The 19070-nt window shown below is 39.4% G+C and overlaps 1 protein-coding gene across 3 annotated transcripts in view; it reads right to left on the bottom strand.

The window, feature by feature from the left end:
* ajap1 (adherens junctions associated protein 1) overlaps nucleotides 1-19070 on the bottom strand; it is a 45261-nt gene that overhangs the window by 9152 nt on the left and 17039 nt on the right. For 2 of the 3 annotated variants that reach the window (XM_047608913.1, XM_047608934.1), the window contains exons 2-3: nucleotides 12569-13311; nucleotides 93-180 (exon numbers count right to left, since the gene is read on the bottom strand). In XM_047608913.1, the coding sequence (XP_047464869.1) occupies nucleotides 93-180; nucleotides 12569-13311 (831 nt within the window). The remainder of the gene's footprint in view (nucleotides 1-92; nucleotides 181-12568; nucleotides 13312-19070) is intronic. The other variant, XM_047608924.1, reaches the window with a different exon arrangement.

The following is a 19070-nucleotide window of genomic DNA, read 5'->3' as shown; positions in this document are numbered from 1 at the left end:
TTGTACCTTTGGTTATCTATTACGATTTGCGAACCAGAGTGCTGTTCTGCTGCTACTGTGTAGTGAGTCCAAAGTAAAGGAATCTTTCCTACCAGTTTTTAAGGACGAGTGTTGTGATCAAGGCTGCGATGACCATAATGAGAGACACAGTGATTGTGATTATCTGGTGAACTGCCAAACCTGTGAAAGACAGAAACAAACATGATAGCAGGTTAGGTCACTTTAAGAGGATTCACTGTTCTCATTCACAGCACAAAGCTGTGCATTTTCTCTGCACAAATACACCTCACTTGAGAGCAGCTCACTTAAGAAGTAGAGGCTAACAACAAAAATATTTGCTCCTAACTATGTATTAATGACACTGTCATTCACAACTATATCTAATCTGATGGCGATTACATCACATCCATTACAGGACAGCCAGCTTTAATGTATGAGGAAGATCAAGTAAAAGTCTAAAATAATCTCTGCTAGGGGTTTTATTTATTCTTAGACCATCAAAAGAAAATAAATCAAACCAAATCAGTTTTGCAGTCGGGGGCTCTGCACACCAATGACACATATGAAACAAAAGGCCTGATCAAAATGGTGATCTCCAGAGGCAGAGTGAGCACTTGTGAATGCACAACACACTAACAGGGGTACACATCCAACAAGCATTATCAGATAGAGAACCAGACCCTGAAACTTCATTTAACACATATTATCTCTTGAAAAGCAGCAAACTGGTGATGGCAGTTTTGTTGCCAAACGATCAGAACTGTCTGTATTTGTGATCAATCGACGAAATGCAGTTTAGCATTCACTTTCCTTTAAGCTCCTCTAACCCATGAGGGTAACGTCTGGTTCATTTACTGTTACATGCTCCAATAACTTCTCAAGCTAGCTGCAGACCATGACTGTCTCCTGCAGGGATGGTAGCGGTTTCACTGGAGCTCTATTGTTGTAAATGCCTGAGAGCTACTGTATATCTGAAAATACAAATTTTGAAGTTTGTTTTCACATTAATATATTTATCTAGTCCATTGTAAATGAAAAAATATTGAAATGTACTGATTTGAGGAATGATGGATATCTGAACCACAGCAAACACGTGACAGTAAACAAGCAAATAGAGTGCAAATCTAGACAGTACTTCTTCACAGGGCATAAGATCATGTCCACTGACTGTTATTTTCATGGTACACTAAGTTGTGTACTTGTCTACTTGCTTTTATTGGGATTAAAATTAAAACCCAATTTTAGTGCTATCAAAAAAAAAAAAAAAACTGCAGGCAACTGGCTCAGAAAATGAGAATTTAATTTAAGAAGTAAAACCAAAAAAAAAAGATGCATTCATCATTTCTGACACTGTCATCTTACAGGTCTATAAGTTTGGTTTTGGCAAAGAACAAATTACACACCTTTGCTCATTAAGTAACTCTTAATGAGTTTGCAGACATAAATATACCCTAAATTTCTCCGTATGTTCTGTGCCACTAAAGTACAAAAGCATTGTTCTGTTTTAAAAATTATGACTCCCGTGTGTGCTGATCTCTCACTTTTGCCAGAGGACAGTAATCTACAAACAAACCTGCACAGTACATGTCTAAAGGGAGGATTAGTGCAAGCCTACTTGCACTGTACTCTACGGTTAGTGTGTGTGTTAGTGCGTGGGTGAGGGACAGAGCATGAGAGCGACTAGGACACAATGACATACTGCAGCTGGTGACATGCTGCAGGAGGACAAAAAATAAAAAATAAAAAAGCTGTCATGACGAAAATGCCCACATGGGCCTTATACATCTCACCTCTCCATCAGGCTGCTGCTTAACTGCTGATCCGACCCAATTTGAAACTGTTCAACTGAAGGTATTCAGTTATGACTTGACATCAGTCTAAATTCAGGCCTCTGACCTTGATCAATACCTGAGGGGTCTACTGACAGTTGCTGCATGTTATATTGATGTCAGATTGAAAGGGAGACTTTCCAGTCAGCAAAATTCTAAGGTTGGTAAAGTTTGTCTGGAAAACCAAAACAGATAAAAAGACTAAATCTATCCAAGCATGCCATGGACTCCTTCCAGCCAAGGGAAACCAGAGAAACCTAAATTAGTCAGTGACAAACTGCTATTGATGGAGTCTGTAATTTTACATGAGAGGGATCTGAATGGCTCACTTGGTAAACATGGGCGTGCTGTCTGTAGTGTACTCTTTTAAGTCAAAGTAGCTCATTAGGATCTTCTTCAGGATGCAATTTGGGGCCAATATATGCATATTTGCCTCGAACATCTCTTTAATAAAACAAATTTACCCAAGAATGTGAAGTCCAGCGACACAAACACAGCATTAGGTCCATTATAATCTAATTTTCAGGGCAGTATGTTTAAGGGAGTGGGGATAATAGAGCAGATAATGACATGGGTGACAAATCTGAGTGCAGAGGCCAGTTCTATTTTCATCCGGAGCTGCCAGTTGGAGGGAGGAAAGTTTGGCCTGGCTATCTAAAACTCTTTGTGTCCTGGCAGTCAGGCTGAAAAATCACCTTTGGCAGTCACCTTGCTTTAGAGATACCCAGTTAGATTTTGTTTGGTCAAATCACTGCCAAACAAAAATAGACAGAGAGGGCAATGAACAGAGGGAGAAATGCAAAGAAAAAAGGAATGGACATAAAGTGATGCAGAGAGGAAAGGACAGCGAGCTTGTGAACACTGCAGCCGCAGGATTTGAACTGCCATCAAAGCTACCATTTTCTTACATTCTTGGACATGACAATTTTATAAAGATGTCAAGAAAAAGCACTGCAATTAAATGAAATTATGCCTCGCCACCCACTTTTAATAAAAGGTCCTCAGATTAAATGGAAAAACTCAGTGGAGTGTGAGTCAGTATGCATAGCAGCTAATGCCCAGAGCAACACATCCTCCTTTTGGATGTTACCATTTTCCATTACATGATCTCTGTGCACTGAAGACACATGTCATTTATCTGGTATAAAAAAAAAAAGGCAAATAAAGCTCATCTAATACTGAGCACATTATAAAATATGTAATATGTTTTGTTTTAGAGTAAAGCTTCTCAATGAAATGGGTAATCTGAGGTGTCAAAAGTGACAGAACCAAATAATTATAATGTCACCATTCTATATATTACTATGTAATTGTTCTGATTTGAGACACCCAGCCTTCCTTTGTGTGTGTGTGTGTGTGTGTGTGTGTGTGTATATTGCTCTCGTCTCATATATTTATCCAGACTTAGAGAGCAGTTGTTTTTAGTGAAAAAGCTTATATATAGCCGCGCATATTAATTGTTCAGTAGCAGCGTCAGCAGACAAAGTTAGCAATGATGCAGTCAGTTGCACTCAGTCAAGTAAAAATGCTTGTTCTGCCACCCCAAAGTAGCAAGGAAACCATCACCATTGTTTCAAGAGGAAGCATCATAGTTTAGAACAGGATTTAAATTATACATCTCAACACATTTCTTTAGCTATGACATGGCCACTATTTATCCTGAATAAGCATTTACGAGGAGCACACATGTCTGTCTGAGACAGTAACTCTTACTACTCGCGACCTAAAAGTCATCATTAGCTGTAGCTGTTATTTTCACCTGGAATACTTGCATAAGGCAGGCTTTATAAAATCGATTTTGTGACATAAATCCACATTCATTTGAATGTACTGATTCATAAAATGCAAGATTAAGCTATAAAATATGTCTGTTTGTGATGCTGCATGAAGTTTTAAGGTGCTATCAAGCCTAGATGTCTGGATGTATTTCAGACATAATGTCACAATCATTGACCTGCAGCATCTGTGGAATCACATGCTCCCACTCCTGATCAGTTTACGTTTCCTCCGCTTGTTCTTACACGAAACTGATGTTTGAACTAAACTCATTTACAAATTACAGCAAGGATTAGAAAAGCAGCAAAACTTTAGAAACAGAGAACCAATATGCTGGCAGCAGCCAACCTTTACAAAAATGTGAGTTAACATTAATCTAATATGGTTTATGCAAAACAGGTAATGTGGATGTAACCTTATCTCGATGTCATCCGTGGTGCAGTCAGAATTAGAGGGTAAGATCCAACAAATGGCAACACTTCATCTAAGTCCTCTACACTTGCCATGTTAACAGGCAAGTAACCGTGAACAAGTGAGCTAATCCAGAACTGACTCTGAAAGTAACACAGAGCCTCTATCTACCACACCTCAGCAGCTCTTATTCAAGTTAAATTAAAACAACATTAATATAACTGCATTTGGGCTTGATTCTTAATGCAGTTTTAAAATGCATCATAGGGTTCCTGCTGCCACCTTTATACACCTTTCTGAGTCAAAGTCAAATTTCAGTAATTCCTATTGCAACTAAAATATCAGTTGCACGGATCACTTTCAACCTTGAGTATGGATTTTCTTTGACATTAAATATTGATCAATAATTAGTTGCACAAAGTTGTGTCCAGGAAGTGTAAAGACTGTCTTTTTTCTACTTCAAAGCCATTTTGAATTCTCATAACAGCTTAAGCTCAGATATTACATTACAATGACTATATTCCATTCAGTGTCCCAGTGTCCCAGTAAAACATGACAATGTGACAGTGAGCCAGCAGGGACAATGTCACGAAACAGCTAAATTAAAGTTAGCCAGCATTCATTTTCTTGGTCTTTTTCTACGACGTACCTTCAACGTGCTAAGAATAAAGAGTCTGTGATATATACTTACAAAATCATCAAGATGGTATGTTCCAATTTAAAATAGTTTCATAAAAATAATGAAACAGAAAATATGTAAGAATTTGTGGACATGAGTTACAGTGTGTTTTGCTATCAGTATTTGTTTGCAAAGCCCCATTTAGAGATAATGATACCACACAGCGTTTGCTAAGAAGCTTCTGAAAAATGTGGAAAAGGCCCCTCATTTATAAAACTATGTTTAAGTCATCTCACTCCCACAAACCAGAGAGTATTTATGCAGGTATATTCAATACATGCTAATACGCTGCTTGATCTTTCTGAAATTGTCTTTCCCACACCCAGACACCTAAACAGGACAGGTTGGGAGAAGACTTCTATCAAAGGTTGACTGCTGATAGTTAGGAATTACCAATTAACACTGGTGTCAAAGTGTCAATCTAGGCTGATGTCCACTGAGTCACAGAGCGATCTGAAACACTTGACAGGCCGAGAGAGGAGCAGGACGGAGAAACAGAAGAGGGGAGATCAGAAACAATTGCACAACATGCCTTCTCTCTCAGCATCAAAGGCATCGCTGCATGATTTAGTCAGGTTGGATAGCTAAAATGCTAAAATGGTCCAAAAACGAGCAGACCTGCCAGAGTATATCGCTTAAATGATGGCCTCTGTTACAAGAAGACACACTCGGCTGGTGAGTCTGTCAGTGTCAGAAACAGCAGGGGAACACGCAAGAGGTCATGTTACAGACAAATGAAAATGAGTGCGATTTTCAGGTGGGTGTAAAGAGACATTGCTTCACCAGCATGGCAGCTACAGACAACCACCCTGAAATCTGTGTAATGTCACGCTGGTGACAGGAGTTTTTCGTTTTTTTACCAAACAAAAGCTGCAGTGAGTCCAACTGAGTCGATGAGTCAGGAAACACTGTTATGTTCCAATGGAACTTGAGCGAATAATATTCAGAGAATGTCATAAAATCCTCTCTTAGTTCTGCAGATTCAATGAACAATCTCCAAAACAGTGTTTCACTCAACATCTGTATCTGTGCTTCTAAAGGCAGGCGTGTTAAGCCATGAAGCAAGAGCAGCAGAAACAGAAAGCGAAACAGCATCTGCTCCGTCTCGCCCCTTCATCTCCTCTTGGCTGACTTTTCGGTGAATCAGGGACAGGGTGGTTTGACTCTGCACGCATGTCACCAAGCATCAGCATTTAAGTCCAGATTTAACGCTGCAGAAAAGGAGATTCACTTTTACCCACTTTATTGAGAGCCAATACAGAGAGTAATGGCAATTTTATTGGATTGCCATGGTAACTCTTGGAAAAAGAGGTTTCTCTCTGTCTCTCTGTGTGTCTCATTGTTGAAGAGGCTGTATTACATGCCTCTACAGCTGTATCAGAGGTCAAACTGCTGCATTTCAATGTTCACTTAGAGATCATCTTTAAAAATTTCATAGACACTTAACATACATTTTACATGGGCTCACTTTGCTCTACACTGGCGGTAAATTTAGTTATGTACTCTGCGTATTTTAGGCCTTAAGGAGAATCTGGTTTTCGTTTCATCTCGTTCCCACCTCTGTCATCTACGTACTTTCTACTTCATAAAATCAACAGGTTCATACTGAGATCGAAAGGACTAGTTATCCTTTCGTAACCCCGCTTTTTTTTTTTTTTTTAACAATCAATGTTTTAATTGAGGAATAATGTTTGGAGCACAATAAAAAGTAGTAAATGTGGTGGACTAACATGATGGCTGGATTTAGTAAATAGAAATCTATTATTATGGCCTACATGGATTTGAAACGATTATCGACAACACTGTACGTCATGCCCATAACGAATATTTGGCCTTCCCCTCTTAGCTGATATGAATTAGAAGATATGAATTGTTGGCAAATACATCAGTTTATTTAAATAAATACGTATTTGTGCACTGAATTCTGTGTTTAATTTAAACATCAACTACATTTGTTACAAGAAGCCACAGATCTGTAGATTTTGGCTGTGATTTGTACATTCACATTGTACCTTTTGCATACAGTTCAATAACCTACAATATTTAACCTCACAATCCCTAGGAGTGTCTGTCAGGGCCCTAGTTATTACTAGTGGCTTCACTGACTGGAGTTTGAATCATCTCATATCCATAATGGAGCTGACAGCTCCATCTGCGTGGAGCAGAGGGGGGTCGAAGTTACCAGCAGCACAAACACCAGGAACAATCAGTGAGCAGCTGGAGGCACCACAGCTATAACACGCTCACCCACCTCCTTCTCCTCTTCCAACTCCCTCACCTCTTGTACGATGTCCAGCGCCATGAGAGCACGATCAACAGGAGCCATCCACCTAAAGCTGCAGCAGTCCAATCTAAACTAAGATACACACGATGTTAAGTAGGCGCACTGGTAGATGTACTAGGAACTATCCATTATATTTCTATATATTGTGTGCGGCTTTTTAACACTATTACCAGCAGCCTGCTATGAGACAGTACCGACTAATGGATGTAGAGGCTAAACACATGAGAATAGTTAAATGTAGCTAAATTAGGGGAAAAAAACATCTACATGTTCCCTACTAAAGGCCTTTTTCTGATTAAGAGAAATCACTTTCTTGAGTTTCTTATTCTTATTTTTTAGGCTTCTTCTCTTCCTTGGTGGTTCTTGTCTTGCTTTACCTCATGTGTTTCCACCCTCTGATTATGATTGGTTTCTCATTTTGTGTTTCTTCCCTCTTTAGTTTTACCTGTCTCTCGGCAACCCCTCCGCCCATGCATATTTATAGTCGTGCCTATCCTTTCTTCATTGTCAAGTCATCTGTTCTGTTACCCCTGTCAAGTCATCTGTTAGAAGTTGCCGGCGCTGAAGTGCTCTCTGTTTTGTTACCCGCTTGTTGTTGTATCCTCGACTTTTTGTAGTACCCCTTGTGATTCCTGAGTTTTGCATTGTTCTTGGTTTGTGGATTAACCTGCCTTCCCTGAATGCCTTTTGTTCATGATTTCCTAAGTTTTTCTTAAAGTTGTTTTGTTTCCCACTCCTGCCTCCTGTTGTGTCTTGTGGTGGGTCCTACCTCGACATACAACATCTTCAAAATGTGACACATAGTTGTCTGTTTGGTTCTGGCACTATCAATGCCAAATGTGAGTGGGAGTTAAGACACACAGTCAACAGCCAATGACTGCAACTCTAGCAAGCTGTCATGTACTTTCTCTGTGTAATTACTTAGATGGTTTCCAACCAAACCAAAGGCAAAATGTCACAGTAAAGCTAAAACCGTTGAAACGTGCACGGAATTCATCAGATCTAATGGTAGGCATGGCGATTTAAGTTTATTGACTCAAATGTGTATACACAACAAGGAAGAATTGTTGTGAACATGGGATGTCTGCATGACATGAGTCGCATTTACAAAATATTTTGCTTGTATTGTAACTCTATGACCAAAACTAGTGAAAAATACAAAACTTCATTACATGCCAGCTGACACTCGACCACCAAGACACCAGGTGCATTTTCAATCTGTAATACGATTATATAGGACTTTCAAATTATTTTTTTGTCAACAATACCATTTAACCTGACTACCAGTAAGTTAGTGTCTGGCCATGATAAAGTCTCTCACTCACTCACCTTTTTTTTTCCTGACTGTGGAAAACTGTTTATTGTGAAGTGGGATCATCTGGTTTTATACGGAGGCATTTCATTTTAAGAGACCATTCCATTTCTAAGTCTATTTTCTACCCGCTTGCATGTATGCTGGCCCCCCATGCGTGGAGATTAGTCTGTGAGGGGTATTTCTGGCACAGATGCACACATCTGCTTAAATCTGACAGTTACTGTAATGAAAAGTGGCAATGAAACTGTTTTCTTTAAGCTGCAGAGCTAAATCATTTTACATTATTTTCCTTTTCATGCGTACATCATACAATGAAAAACAAAGGACATATCCAATGAATGAAAAAAAAAACAGACCCATCTTTACTCCACCATCTCAATACTAAGATGGAAGCAGGTACACAAAACAGATGAATGAATTCATCAACAAACCAGCTGGATATGTAATTGTAACCTACATTTGTGTAACATATGTTTTAAATTACTTCAATAAATATACAGACATTAAAGAAACACTGGGCATCTCATGAGTCACCTGTCATTCTACAGTTGTCCTTTTCAGTTGCACTTAGTTCTGAGTGCTGTGAATGTCAGGATGACTGGGTCTGCTTCTCCCAGAGGTTTAGTTTGAGCTGAGGTGTCTCTGTGTCAGAAACTGGATGAGAGAGACAGAGCAGCTTACAGGGATACTGATACTCCGATAACTAGGAATAATCTAATAAAGTGGAATTACTACAGTGATCAATTAGACTTAATGCCTTGTAATGGTGTGCCTCCAACAAGATGTCGAGTTGCACTACGTCCATGTCTCCTCAAGACTCCATATATAATATATGTAAGGAAGGTACTGACAGAATTCAATCAAGTTTATTTTTTCTTGAAGTGAAAGTTTCACTATATATTGGCTGGGAAGATTCCAATGACTCATTTTCGGTCTTTACTAGGACACTTTTTATACAAAGGACTGATGGAGACTGTCCCCTGACCAAGTTCAATGTCAAGACAAGGAGAGGAAAGAGAGGCCGGGGTTTCCTTTCCTGGAAATGCACCTGTATTATTTATCTACTAACAGCTGCTTACACCAACTTAGAACACAATGTTAACAGAAATCTAGCCTTTATTATTATAGGTCTGTGTGCACAGACACAAGCCACACATACATTGGAAAGCAGTGTTGCAATACTAGTTATTAGTCTCTACAGAGTGTTGAGTTCTTGTCTAAAAAATATGACGACACCACAATGTGCTGCCATGACAACTTCTGGGCATTCACCACAAACCAACAATCACACAAAGCTCGCTGTAATTTTACTGCTCTGTTGCTTTCCAATCTTCTCTGATGAGATGCACGCACAAAGCTGTAATAGGCCATTACTGTTTTTTCAAGGTATAATTTTCATTAGGTCTCTGTATAAAGAACTGCCACTCTTCAGACAATTGGGATCAGCAGCATAACTGAAGATCACCGTACATAAACTACTGACTGATTACATCGTACATCATACATAGTTGCAACCTTACTGTCCAGTGTGAAAAATGCTATCTTTAGGGGTTAGGGGCTTTACAGCAAGGCCGAGGAGTGACAGCTTCACAAAAAAAACAAACGGTGACATCTGATGAACAGAATCCAATCAGTTTATCCTCGAGTCCATTAGACATTTGTGTCAGATTTGACAGAATACTTGCAAATCTTGCCTCACCTCAAATAGCTGTTAGAGTTAACTGACCAGTGAATGTATGTTTGGAGGATGACAAGACACAGCAATGCATAGAAAGCCATAGACATCAGCTGTATACCAGATCCAGACAACTGATACCTCGACATCTGCGACTGGAGTCTTGCATGCATGAAATCAAACATGCATAATGCATGCGCAGTCTATTGCACTGGTCATGCATATTTCAGAGTAATGCATCTTAAGTATCAAGACATTGTGTGCACCAGCCTTATTTCTATTCTGATAATGAACTGCAAATGAAAGTTGATCAGATGAAATATGTTTGGACACAAACCTTGTTCAAGCACAAATAAAAATGAAAGATTTGAAATTCTAATATATAAAATAACATTTCACCTGACACCATCTACTATTTGCCATTTTTCTGTATAGATGGATCACATTCAGTAGCTAACTATTATCAAAGAAAATAATGCAGCCAAGAAATGTTCACGACAATGTAATCAATCGTAAATATCAGAAAATCTTCAAGGCTTCAGGTTCACCAATGTGAAATATTTTCGTTGTAAGAAATAAGAAGGAACAGAAAAGGAACAGGAATAGAAGGAATAGATCGTTTTGGCTTAACTGAACACAGGTTGTAACAATCAAACTACAGAGGCAGAAATCTAGATGAGTTAAATTGTTAAATGAGATGTTTATCTTACTCTCATAGATAATCTGTTGTAATATATCGGTAAACATCTTACACAAAGACAAACCAGCAAACATAAGAGGCAAAGATAAAGTGAAACACCTCTCCTTTTATAGTAGTTTAATTTCATCGGCTCTGCTCTGCTGTCAGTGTGGTAATTATATCTTGCCTTGGGGCTAATATGAGGCAGACATGGGTTAATGTGTTGTGAAGGCAAAGAAAAGTTTTCCACAGTAGTTACACACCTAGGCTTTGCTTTGAAAATGGTTTCTATTCATCTGCTGTGATGAGACAAAGTCCACTTATCCATACAACAATGTGCACCCAATCAGAAGAAGTCTGACGTTCTCTTCCTATCGACTTTCAGTTAGCAGTGGTGACTGATTTCCTCCAGGATACAATGTCAAACCATCATTTGTAACACAGGTGGCCTCACACTATCCTCCCAATCAAGAGAAAATGAAGGGGTCCCAACAACTCTGACAAGACAATTACGCGCTGCCATTTCATTTGACATTCGCTTTGTAGTCACAATAGGACAACATGTATTTATGGCACCAACGTTACGACCTGGTTCAATAGTCATTTTGTTCCAGCATCAGAGCTGAGCCTCTCCCCAAGACCTGGTGATGTTTGTATTAATAATTTAATACAATCTTAATTTAATAATTAATAAATAACATATTAATTATTTATTAAGAAAAACAGCATTTTACATTATTTGGTATTTTTAAAAAACAGTCACTGTAGGATTGTAGGACAAGGACTTTTGATCACTGGTCTGTACCTAATTTAAGACATTTTTATCACTGCACTAAATGGGAAACTTCAGTTAACGTAAGTCTTGTGCACAAGTTGTTAAACATGACTGATGTTTTACGACTACTTCTATGGACAATTTAAATGGCCATCTTCCTCCTATACAGTAATGAAATGGTAAATAAAACAGGTATGACTGAGAGGCCTGTGTCCACAGCACGGAGGAACGGCTCATAAAAATCATATGTGCGGTATTTCATGCACAAGGGCTGCTATGTCTACATGGTGTATGAATAAGAGCTTGTTTCTCAGAGCTGCAATATTATTTTCATTACAAATTACACAAACATTTATCTTCCATATCATTTCAAATTACAGAAACTCATTTTTATCTTTTTTTTTCTTGTAATTTCTGATTCATGGTTACTGAGCCTGATGACCTTTAAATAACTTTAAATAATTTGTCAAGTAATGTGCACCCGGTTGACTACCGGCAGTATGTGCTGTCATTTTTCACGCTATCCCACATTCACACATAGGTTCCCCAACCATCCAGCAGAAATCAAGTATGTGATTCTAAGTCAGCTTCCCACATGTGAACTCACACCATTTCAGTTGTTAGAAGAAAAACGAAGTTAGTTTTGTCACTACTGACAAAACTGAGTCTCTCTGAAGGTGGTGGGTGACAACTCTGCCTCTGAGTCACCAGTATTTAGCATTCAAGCTTCCTATTCCTTCTAGACATTGTCCAGCCTCCATGAATGGCACTGTGCCACTTAATTATTCTTTTGCTTAAAATAGAAAAACTGGATATTTCTTTGCGTCATACTGTTGGTAAATGCATTGTAGATCTATACAGGACATAGGCATACACAGAGAAAGCCTAATTTCTTTCAAATTTAAGACATTTTAAAAAATGTGTCAGGTACACAAGTCCACACCTCATCACCTCAACACACCACAAAGTAAAGGCACTCAAACATCCTGTGGAAACATCTTCTCTGTGCTCTATTTGTTTTGAAATGAAGTTATGAGTCCAGGGACTAATAGAATAGAATGCAATAAAAATAATAATAATAAACCCACACATGCCAAGAAATTTACACTAAATAACTTGTTGTTTAACTGTTTTGCATGTCTTACCTGGTGTGTCCCCATATGGCTTTGGTGGTTTGACAGTCTCTGTGTTGCTGAATGTGGATTTGGTGGTGCTCTTGGACTCTGTAGTGGTCACCACAGTAAACGTCCTTTGGGAGAGCCTGGTTGTAGTGCTAGTGGTTGTGGCCACTGTGGTAGTTGAGGCCCTGGTGGACAGTGTAACATTGGGTTCCAGTTTGCCATCCTCATCTGTACTATCTGTCCCTGTGGGTCCCCAGTCAATAAATCCAGCCACCGTTGTAGTCCGGCCCTCCTGAGACTTGTCATAGCTGTCCCATTTGAGCTGCCTCTTGGCTCTAATAAACAACCTCCTGCTTGATAAAGCTGCTGGAGCTTCCGCTATTACGGCCAAAGGATCGCCTGTCTCTATATGAGAGTATCTCAACTGGCACTCCTTACACGGTGCTTGTCCTTTATGTGCTGGCTTTCGGTGCTTTTGACCTTTGACTTTTGGCCCTAGCCCTGCCCTGTTGTCTTGGGGTGGAGGGACAGGGTTGAGGAGGCGGCGAGCCAACGGGCTCACTGTTCTCCACTGAAGCTTATTGGGTGTTTCCCAGAGGGGCTGCAAGCGAGGCCGAGAGCGAGGCACCGATTTAGGCGTGAGTTTTATACCCAGACTCTGACTGAGGGGACTGCACACTGAAAAGTCCAGGGTGAGGTGAGTCATGGCCAGCAGGATCCACACTCTGTGCCCCACACAGCTGCCTGGCCTCCATGCAGACAGACTGCTGAAATGAGAGAGAGTAAATGAGAGACACTGCTTTAGATCAAACACTAAATAACAGTAAGTTTTGAACAATAAGCAAAGTATTACACAACAACTTGATAAATACCCATTCAGTGAAGATGTGATACTAATTAGCTTTGTGTAGCACCTCTTGATTTACAGTATACAGGTCAGACACAAAGTGAATGTTTCACATGGACACAAGAAAGATTACAGGTTTGCCTTATTTGCTCTCAACTGTCGAAAGCAGTAAAAATGTATCCTTGATGTTACAGATTCATATCAATCCAGGGATGATTACAGCAAGACACAAGGTCAGGCCTGGTTTAGCTGATCATCATATTCTGCATTATCTCCCGCAGACACAAAGTCATCTGATTCCCAAAGGGCAATTTGATTATGCAGAGCAATGACCAGGGAGGTAACATGTGACACCAGGAGGGGACACGGCATGACAAGTACATTCCTCCTTCCCCATTATGGTTATTTCATGAACATGTTCAGTGCCTCTAATTGTTCTAAAATGTTCAGAAATAAACCTTAATTTTGCTCATCAACAAGATGGCAAGGTGACGGATAGGCTGGTCTTTGACGCTGGGACCATGCTGTGGACAGATTTTACAGAGAACCTTCGGTGGCCTCTGGGACAAAGCTACACATTGATTCTTTAGGGAGAACCTCATTATGGGCTATCTTTCATCTCGACTGTCCTTGGCCAATTTAATTCCACACAGAGGACTCATTTTGGAAGCATCACAGAGGTGATGATAGATGGAAAAGTGTGAATGGGTTCATCGACCCTCCGAGACAACAGAAAGACATCATATAATCACAAAGTTATGTTTTTACAAGTTTCTTACTACCACCTAGTTACATCGTAGGGATGTACGACTGAGACAACATGACACAGATTTCTGTGGCGCTTCCTAAAACATCTGTCTGAATCCCTGTATGCTGTGTATTCCAATTAGCAACCACAGTAGTTTTGCTAATGAAAAACAGAAAGAAGTGTGATTTGGGATTTGAAATATTAACAATTCCAAAGGTAAGATTGTTTTCAGGGTTTGCTTTTCAACTAAATATGTGGGTGTTACAACATATTGGCTGTTGGCAAAGATGTAGTTTAGTTTATTTTTGTTTTGTTTTTCAAAACACCTTAAGTGACTATCAAGAGGAAACATGGTTTCATTACCCTCCACCTTTCATTTTGAGGTGTGAAGGACCAGCACACCACTGATAAATAATTTAGAATGGCATTTTAATTGAGCAATAAATGATGACTGATGTGGTCGTGAAAGGGCTGTGACAAGGTCAGTGCAGTATTGACAGTTGGAAATATGGGAAATACTTTGTCTTGTAACCTCCAGGAACAGCGAACTGGAGGTGACTCAAATTTCAACATCTCCAGGCCAAATGAATGCAGCTTCTGATGAGGAAATAGGTTGTTGCTCGTCTCAATAATACTGTTTTAGAGCAGTATCAGTGGAGCTATAAATGTTTTATGGCCATGTGAAACACCTTGCTTTTAACCCTGCTAACACAGCCACAACAGTGTGACACTGTTCAGAGGAGCCTGGAAGAGCAGCCTGAGGGCACATGGCATCAAAAGGCAACAGAGGTGACTACTATGAGCTCAGATGGTTCATGATGTTTGACTTATTCATTATTATCAGTGTTAGGTAAGTGAATAAAAAGGAGTTCACTGACATTTTTTTGAGAACAAAGAGGTAACCACACAGCTGAATTCAGTATTTCTCTCATTCTCAACAGAACTTTTTCAAACAAAACACCCAGAAATGTTCCTAGCAGTGAGCAGTGAAGTGACAGCCCTTAATGCCACGACACGCTCACTGGTGACTGACTGAATGGATGGAACGAACAACAGCTGCTCCTTCTTAATACCAAACATCATCGTCTTACAAAGTTTAAACCATCAAGCTGTTCTCCATTCCATTGTCTTTCGAGTCCCAGTGGAGTCAAATAATGTTTAGATGTTTCCATATGATCTGTGTTGCTGCACTATATATCACCTATTCTGTAGCAGCTGAGTCAACAGCGACAGAAAAAGTCATTTTCTTAATGAAAAAAAATAATTCAACAGTGCTGATGACTCATCCTGCATCTTGCATCCGGTTAAATGCTTTCCCAACTCGTGTTATACTAATCCCTCCCCATACATCAGATCCCTCCGAGCAGAAGTATGTGTTTTCCTGACCAAAGGTTTTCTGAAGGGCAACGGCCTAATTAACTTACTAATGTGTAAATATACAGAACAAACAGCACTGCACTAGTCATTCGATGGGGACTTTGAGTGACAAACAGTATATCTTTATGAATTTCTACACAGATATGTCAATATTATACATTATGACCACCTTCCTAATATTGTGTTGGTTTCCATTGTGCCTCCAAAACAGTTGTGACTCATCAGAGAATGGACATGGTCCATCTGAGGGTGTCCTGTGGTGTCTGGCAACACAATGCTGTTAGTGGGGTCTTTGGGTGTTATGGGTTGAGAGGAGGGGTCTCTGTGGATCATCCCACAGATACTTGATTAGTTTGGGATCTAGTGAATTTGGAGGCCAGGTCAACACCTGTGTCAGGCTGTATCCTGCTGGTCATTGCCATGGGGTGTCTGATCTGGTCTGAGTAAAATCCACATGCCAGGTCCAAAAGATCCCAGTCGAACATTGAATTGTTAAAGATGGTCAATTTACTTCTTCTTAACGTTGTGGCTCATAAGTGTATTTACTAACCTATCACTGCACTGGCATGTTATCTGTTATCTGATGTCTACAGACAGCGTCAGAGTTACTCTCACAGTTCACTTGTTAAGTGTTCATCACTGGCTCATTACAGTTACCCTCCTAATAAAAAGTACATCAGATTTATACATCACTCTTAATCTCTTTAAAGGAGGACCAAGAGATCACACACTAAATCATGATTCTGTTGGGCCAAACTGAAAACGAAACAGCCTGTTCATGTCTAAAGGTTTTACTGTCTGATCAGTGTTTAAATATTAAACACAAAATATATGATTCTTAATTTGTTTAAGAATCTTGGTGCTTTGATTACACAGAATTCCAGTCACAACAGCACATTGCTCAACATACAGATACAACAAATTAATACAAGATAATCCTTTACTGATCCTGTAATGAGGAAATTTGCTGTGTTACAACAGCAGAGAGAATAGGACAGCAACACAACTGCAAGTAAGACTTACTAAGAACTACTGGTTTATGATTTAAGAAGAACTAATACACTTTGACATCTCCCATAATAAAAAAAGTATTTGGAGGAATACTGCACAGATGGTGCAATAATTGCAGTATTCACAGTCTGAACATACCAGCTTGGTTTCTGGTGAGAGATTGTGTCTGGTGTCCTATTTTATGAGCACATGCTCCATCATACTGTCATTATTAACTTCGGAATATAGGTAAGCCTTAACAATATGACAGGAAATCCCTTTAGTGGAGCTCTTGACGTCTGCTGATTCTTAGCTTGTACTTAGACCCAGCCTCACATTTTTATTATCCCAAAATATTCTACATGCAGTTGTTAAATCATTTTAGCTGAAAAATACAAATAAATGGTACGTTGGTGTATGACAACCTTATGCGCATGTTTACTGGTGTGCTGGGAAAAAGTTAAAGCTGACTGTAAATAACTCTCTATGTAATATTTGGCAAGTTTTCAGTAGCCCCAGAGGCTGCTTTCACTTCCTGGATGTCAGTGAGCCGAGACCATCCCACAGTCAGACATACAGAGAATGAAATGATTCTGTGAAGTTGTGGACTGAGCCATTAATTAGCGTGCCCATTGGCCTGGAGGACTCGGGTTTGAAGGTCAGCTAAAGACTGGCTGGAATGATGATTTTAAGCAAGACTTGACAGACAGCTGATGAAAGACGGCACTTTGGGCTTCTTCTCGCAGAGCCAAACCTAACATCCATATAACACGTACACATACACACCTGGAGACTAAATCAAATGACAGACAGCTATAAAGTGTATGTCATGTACATGACATGTTTCCTGTTCTCTTACATTCTGTCTTGCTCTTATTTTTCCATACTGCCTGCCAACTGCTCAGTAATGTCACATAGCCAGAACAGATTGCATATATGGTACACACATGTGTAAGTGCTGTCAATCCAAGCTCTGCTGTCAATCCAAGCTATGTAGGATTACGACGGACGCAGTGATGTAACTGTATATGTAAGATGTGATATTTCAGAGCACTACATTTGGATTATGCTTCTCAGTCCAAACACGATAAAGTACTGGTGGAGGGTTCACCAAGCATGACTCCTCTCTCTCCTCTGTGCCAGTTTAAGCTGTACTATATTCAGTAAATCTACTTCCAACTTATTCTGCAGCTTCTTACAAAATGCCACTGTCAGGGGGGTTAGGATTAGTCCTTGACAGGCACTCTGAATTAAACACGATCTTCACGCCCGAGAACTACAGTCCACAGCAAATAATCAGGGATTCCTATTTTATCAAAATATCATTGGCATGTGATTTAAGCTTCGATTCATACAGCTAAATCTCATGGTTATTAATTAAAATACAGAACATTTAGTAACTTATTTTGTCGATGGTCAAATATCCTATAAAATGAACAGATGAAAAAGTACATGAAAAATCTTTGACAGTCAAACTGAAGGTAGCAAAGTTAAAGCATACAGAGTGTCTGTTTCACTAATGGACGTTTTTCGTATTTCTTGGCATTATCCTTTTTAAAACCCATGCTATACTGCTGTGCAAACAGGAAAACATTACACTGTATAATCCACTGAATACAGTACTTAAAACCATTTACCTGGCCTTGAAACTGGAAGCTTCACGTAACCAATATAATCCCATCAAAAGACCAAAATGAATGAAGAGTGGCCTTTGAAGTCTGTGAAAAAGATTCATGGCGTAATCCTGAATCAAATGCTTGAGCAAACTGTGAGAGCGGTTAATAAAAAAGGCCATTCATACAGACTGTTATGCCTTGAAGATACAGGTAGCTTTGCATAAGAGGTTGTTGTCTATATCCAACATGCCAGGCTGTTCATTTGTGAAGTGGTCTACTGTGGTTTGCACAGTTGTATGAAGGCTGGGTTTTCATCTTATTGTTTTCCATTCTTTCATAATCTGTGAATTCAGCCGGAGCAGCATTTGATTTTCTTTTTCTTTTTTTGCTCTCAGCAGCACGATGACTAAGGCATGAAATAATTGCATTTTCTTCCCTCTTTTGCATACTTAGCTGAAGCGTTTCATATGGACATGATGAGGCAGACTTTAGTTTGACAGCAAAATTGTGTGGGTGTGCAAATTGAACGTATGTGAATGTTAGATTAGTCATGGTGTAATCACACTCTTATGCACTCCCAACACTGATACTCTGCAGAACAAATGCTAATAATAATTGCTTACAAGAAATCAAGACGTTCCCCTCAAACCTGGATGCTATGAAAATCTTTTATTGACCTAAACCTAATTCATATCCCTACTAATAGTTTACAGTCAACACTGCTTTCTGTATATCATTTTGTACTAGCATAGCTGCATTTACTCTAGCATGACTAGTTTGTACAGTCATATGTATGAAGTCAGCCAAGATAGGATGCAGAGTGGGCTAAATGCACAAATGGTAATTCAAGCAGTCACACATGCACAGACATCACTGTTGACTTCACTACGCAAATCTACATTGATGACACTTGTATTTAAATAGTTATTTAACTATTAATCATTATCA

The sequence above is a fragment of the Mugil cephalus genome, chromosome 1 (assembly GCF_022458985.1).
Source record: "Mugil cephalus isolate CIBA_MC_2020 chromosome 1, CIBA_Mcephalus_1.1, whole genome shotgun sequence".
Lineage (NCBI taxonomy): Eukaryota > Metazoa > Chordata > Actinopteri > Mugiliformes > Mugilidae > Mugil > Mugil cephalus.
The sequence above is the reverse complement of the archived record's forward strand: the minus strand, read 5'-3'. Positions and strand labels throughout refer to the sequence as shown.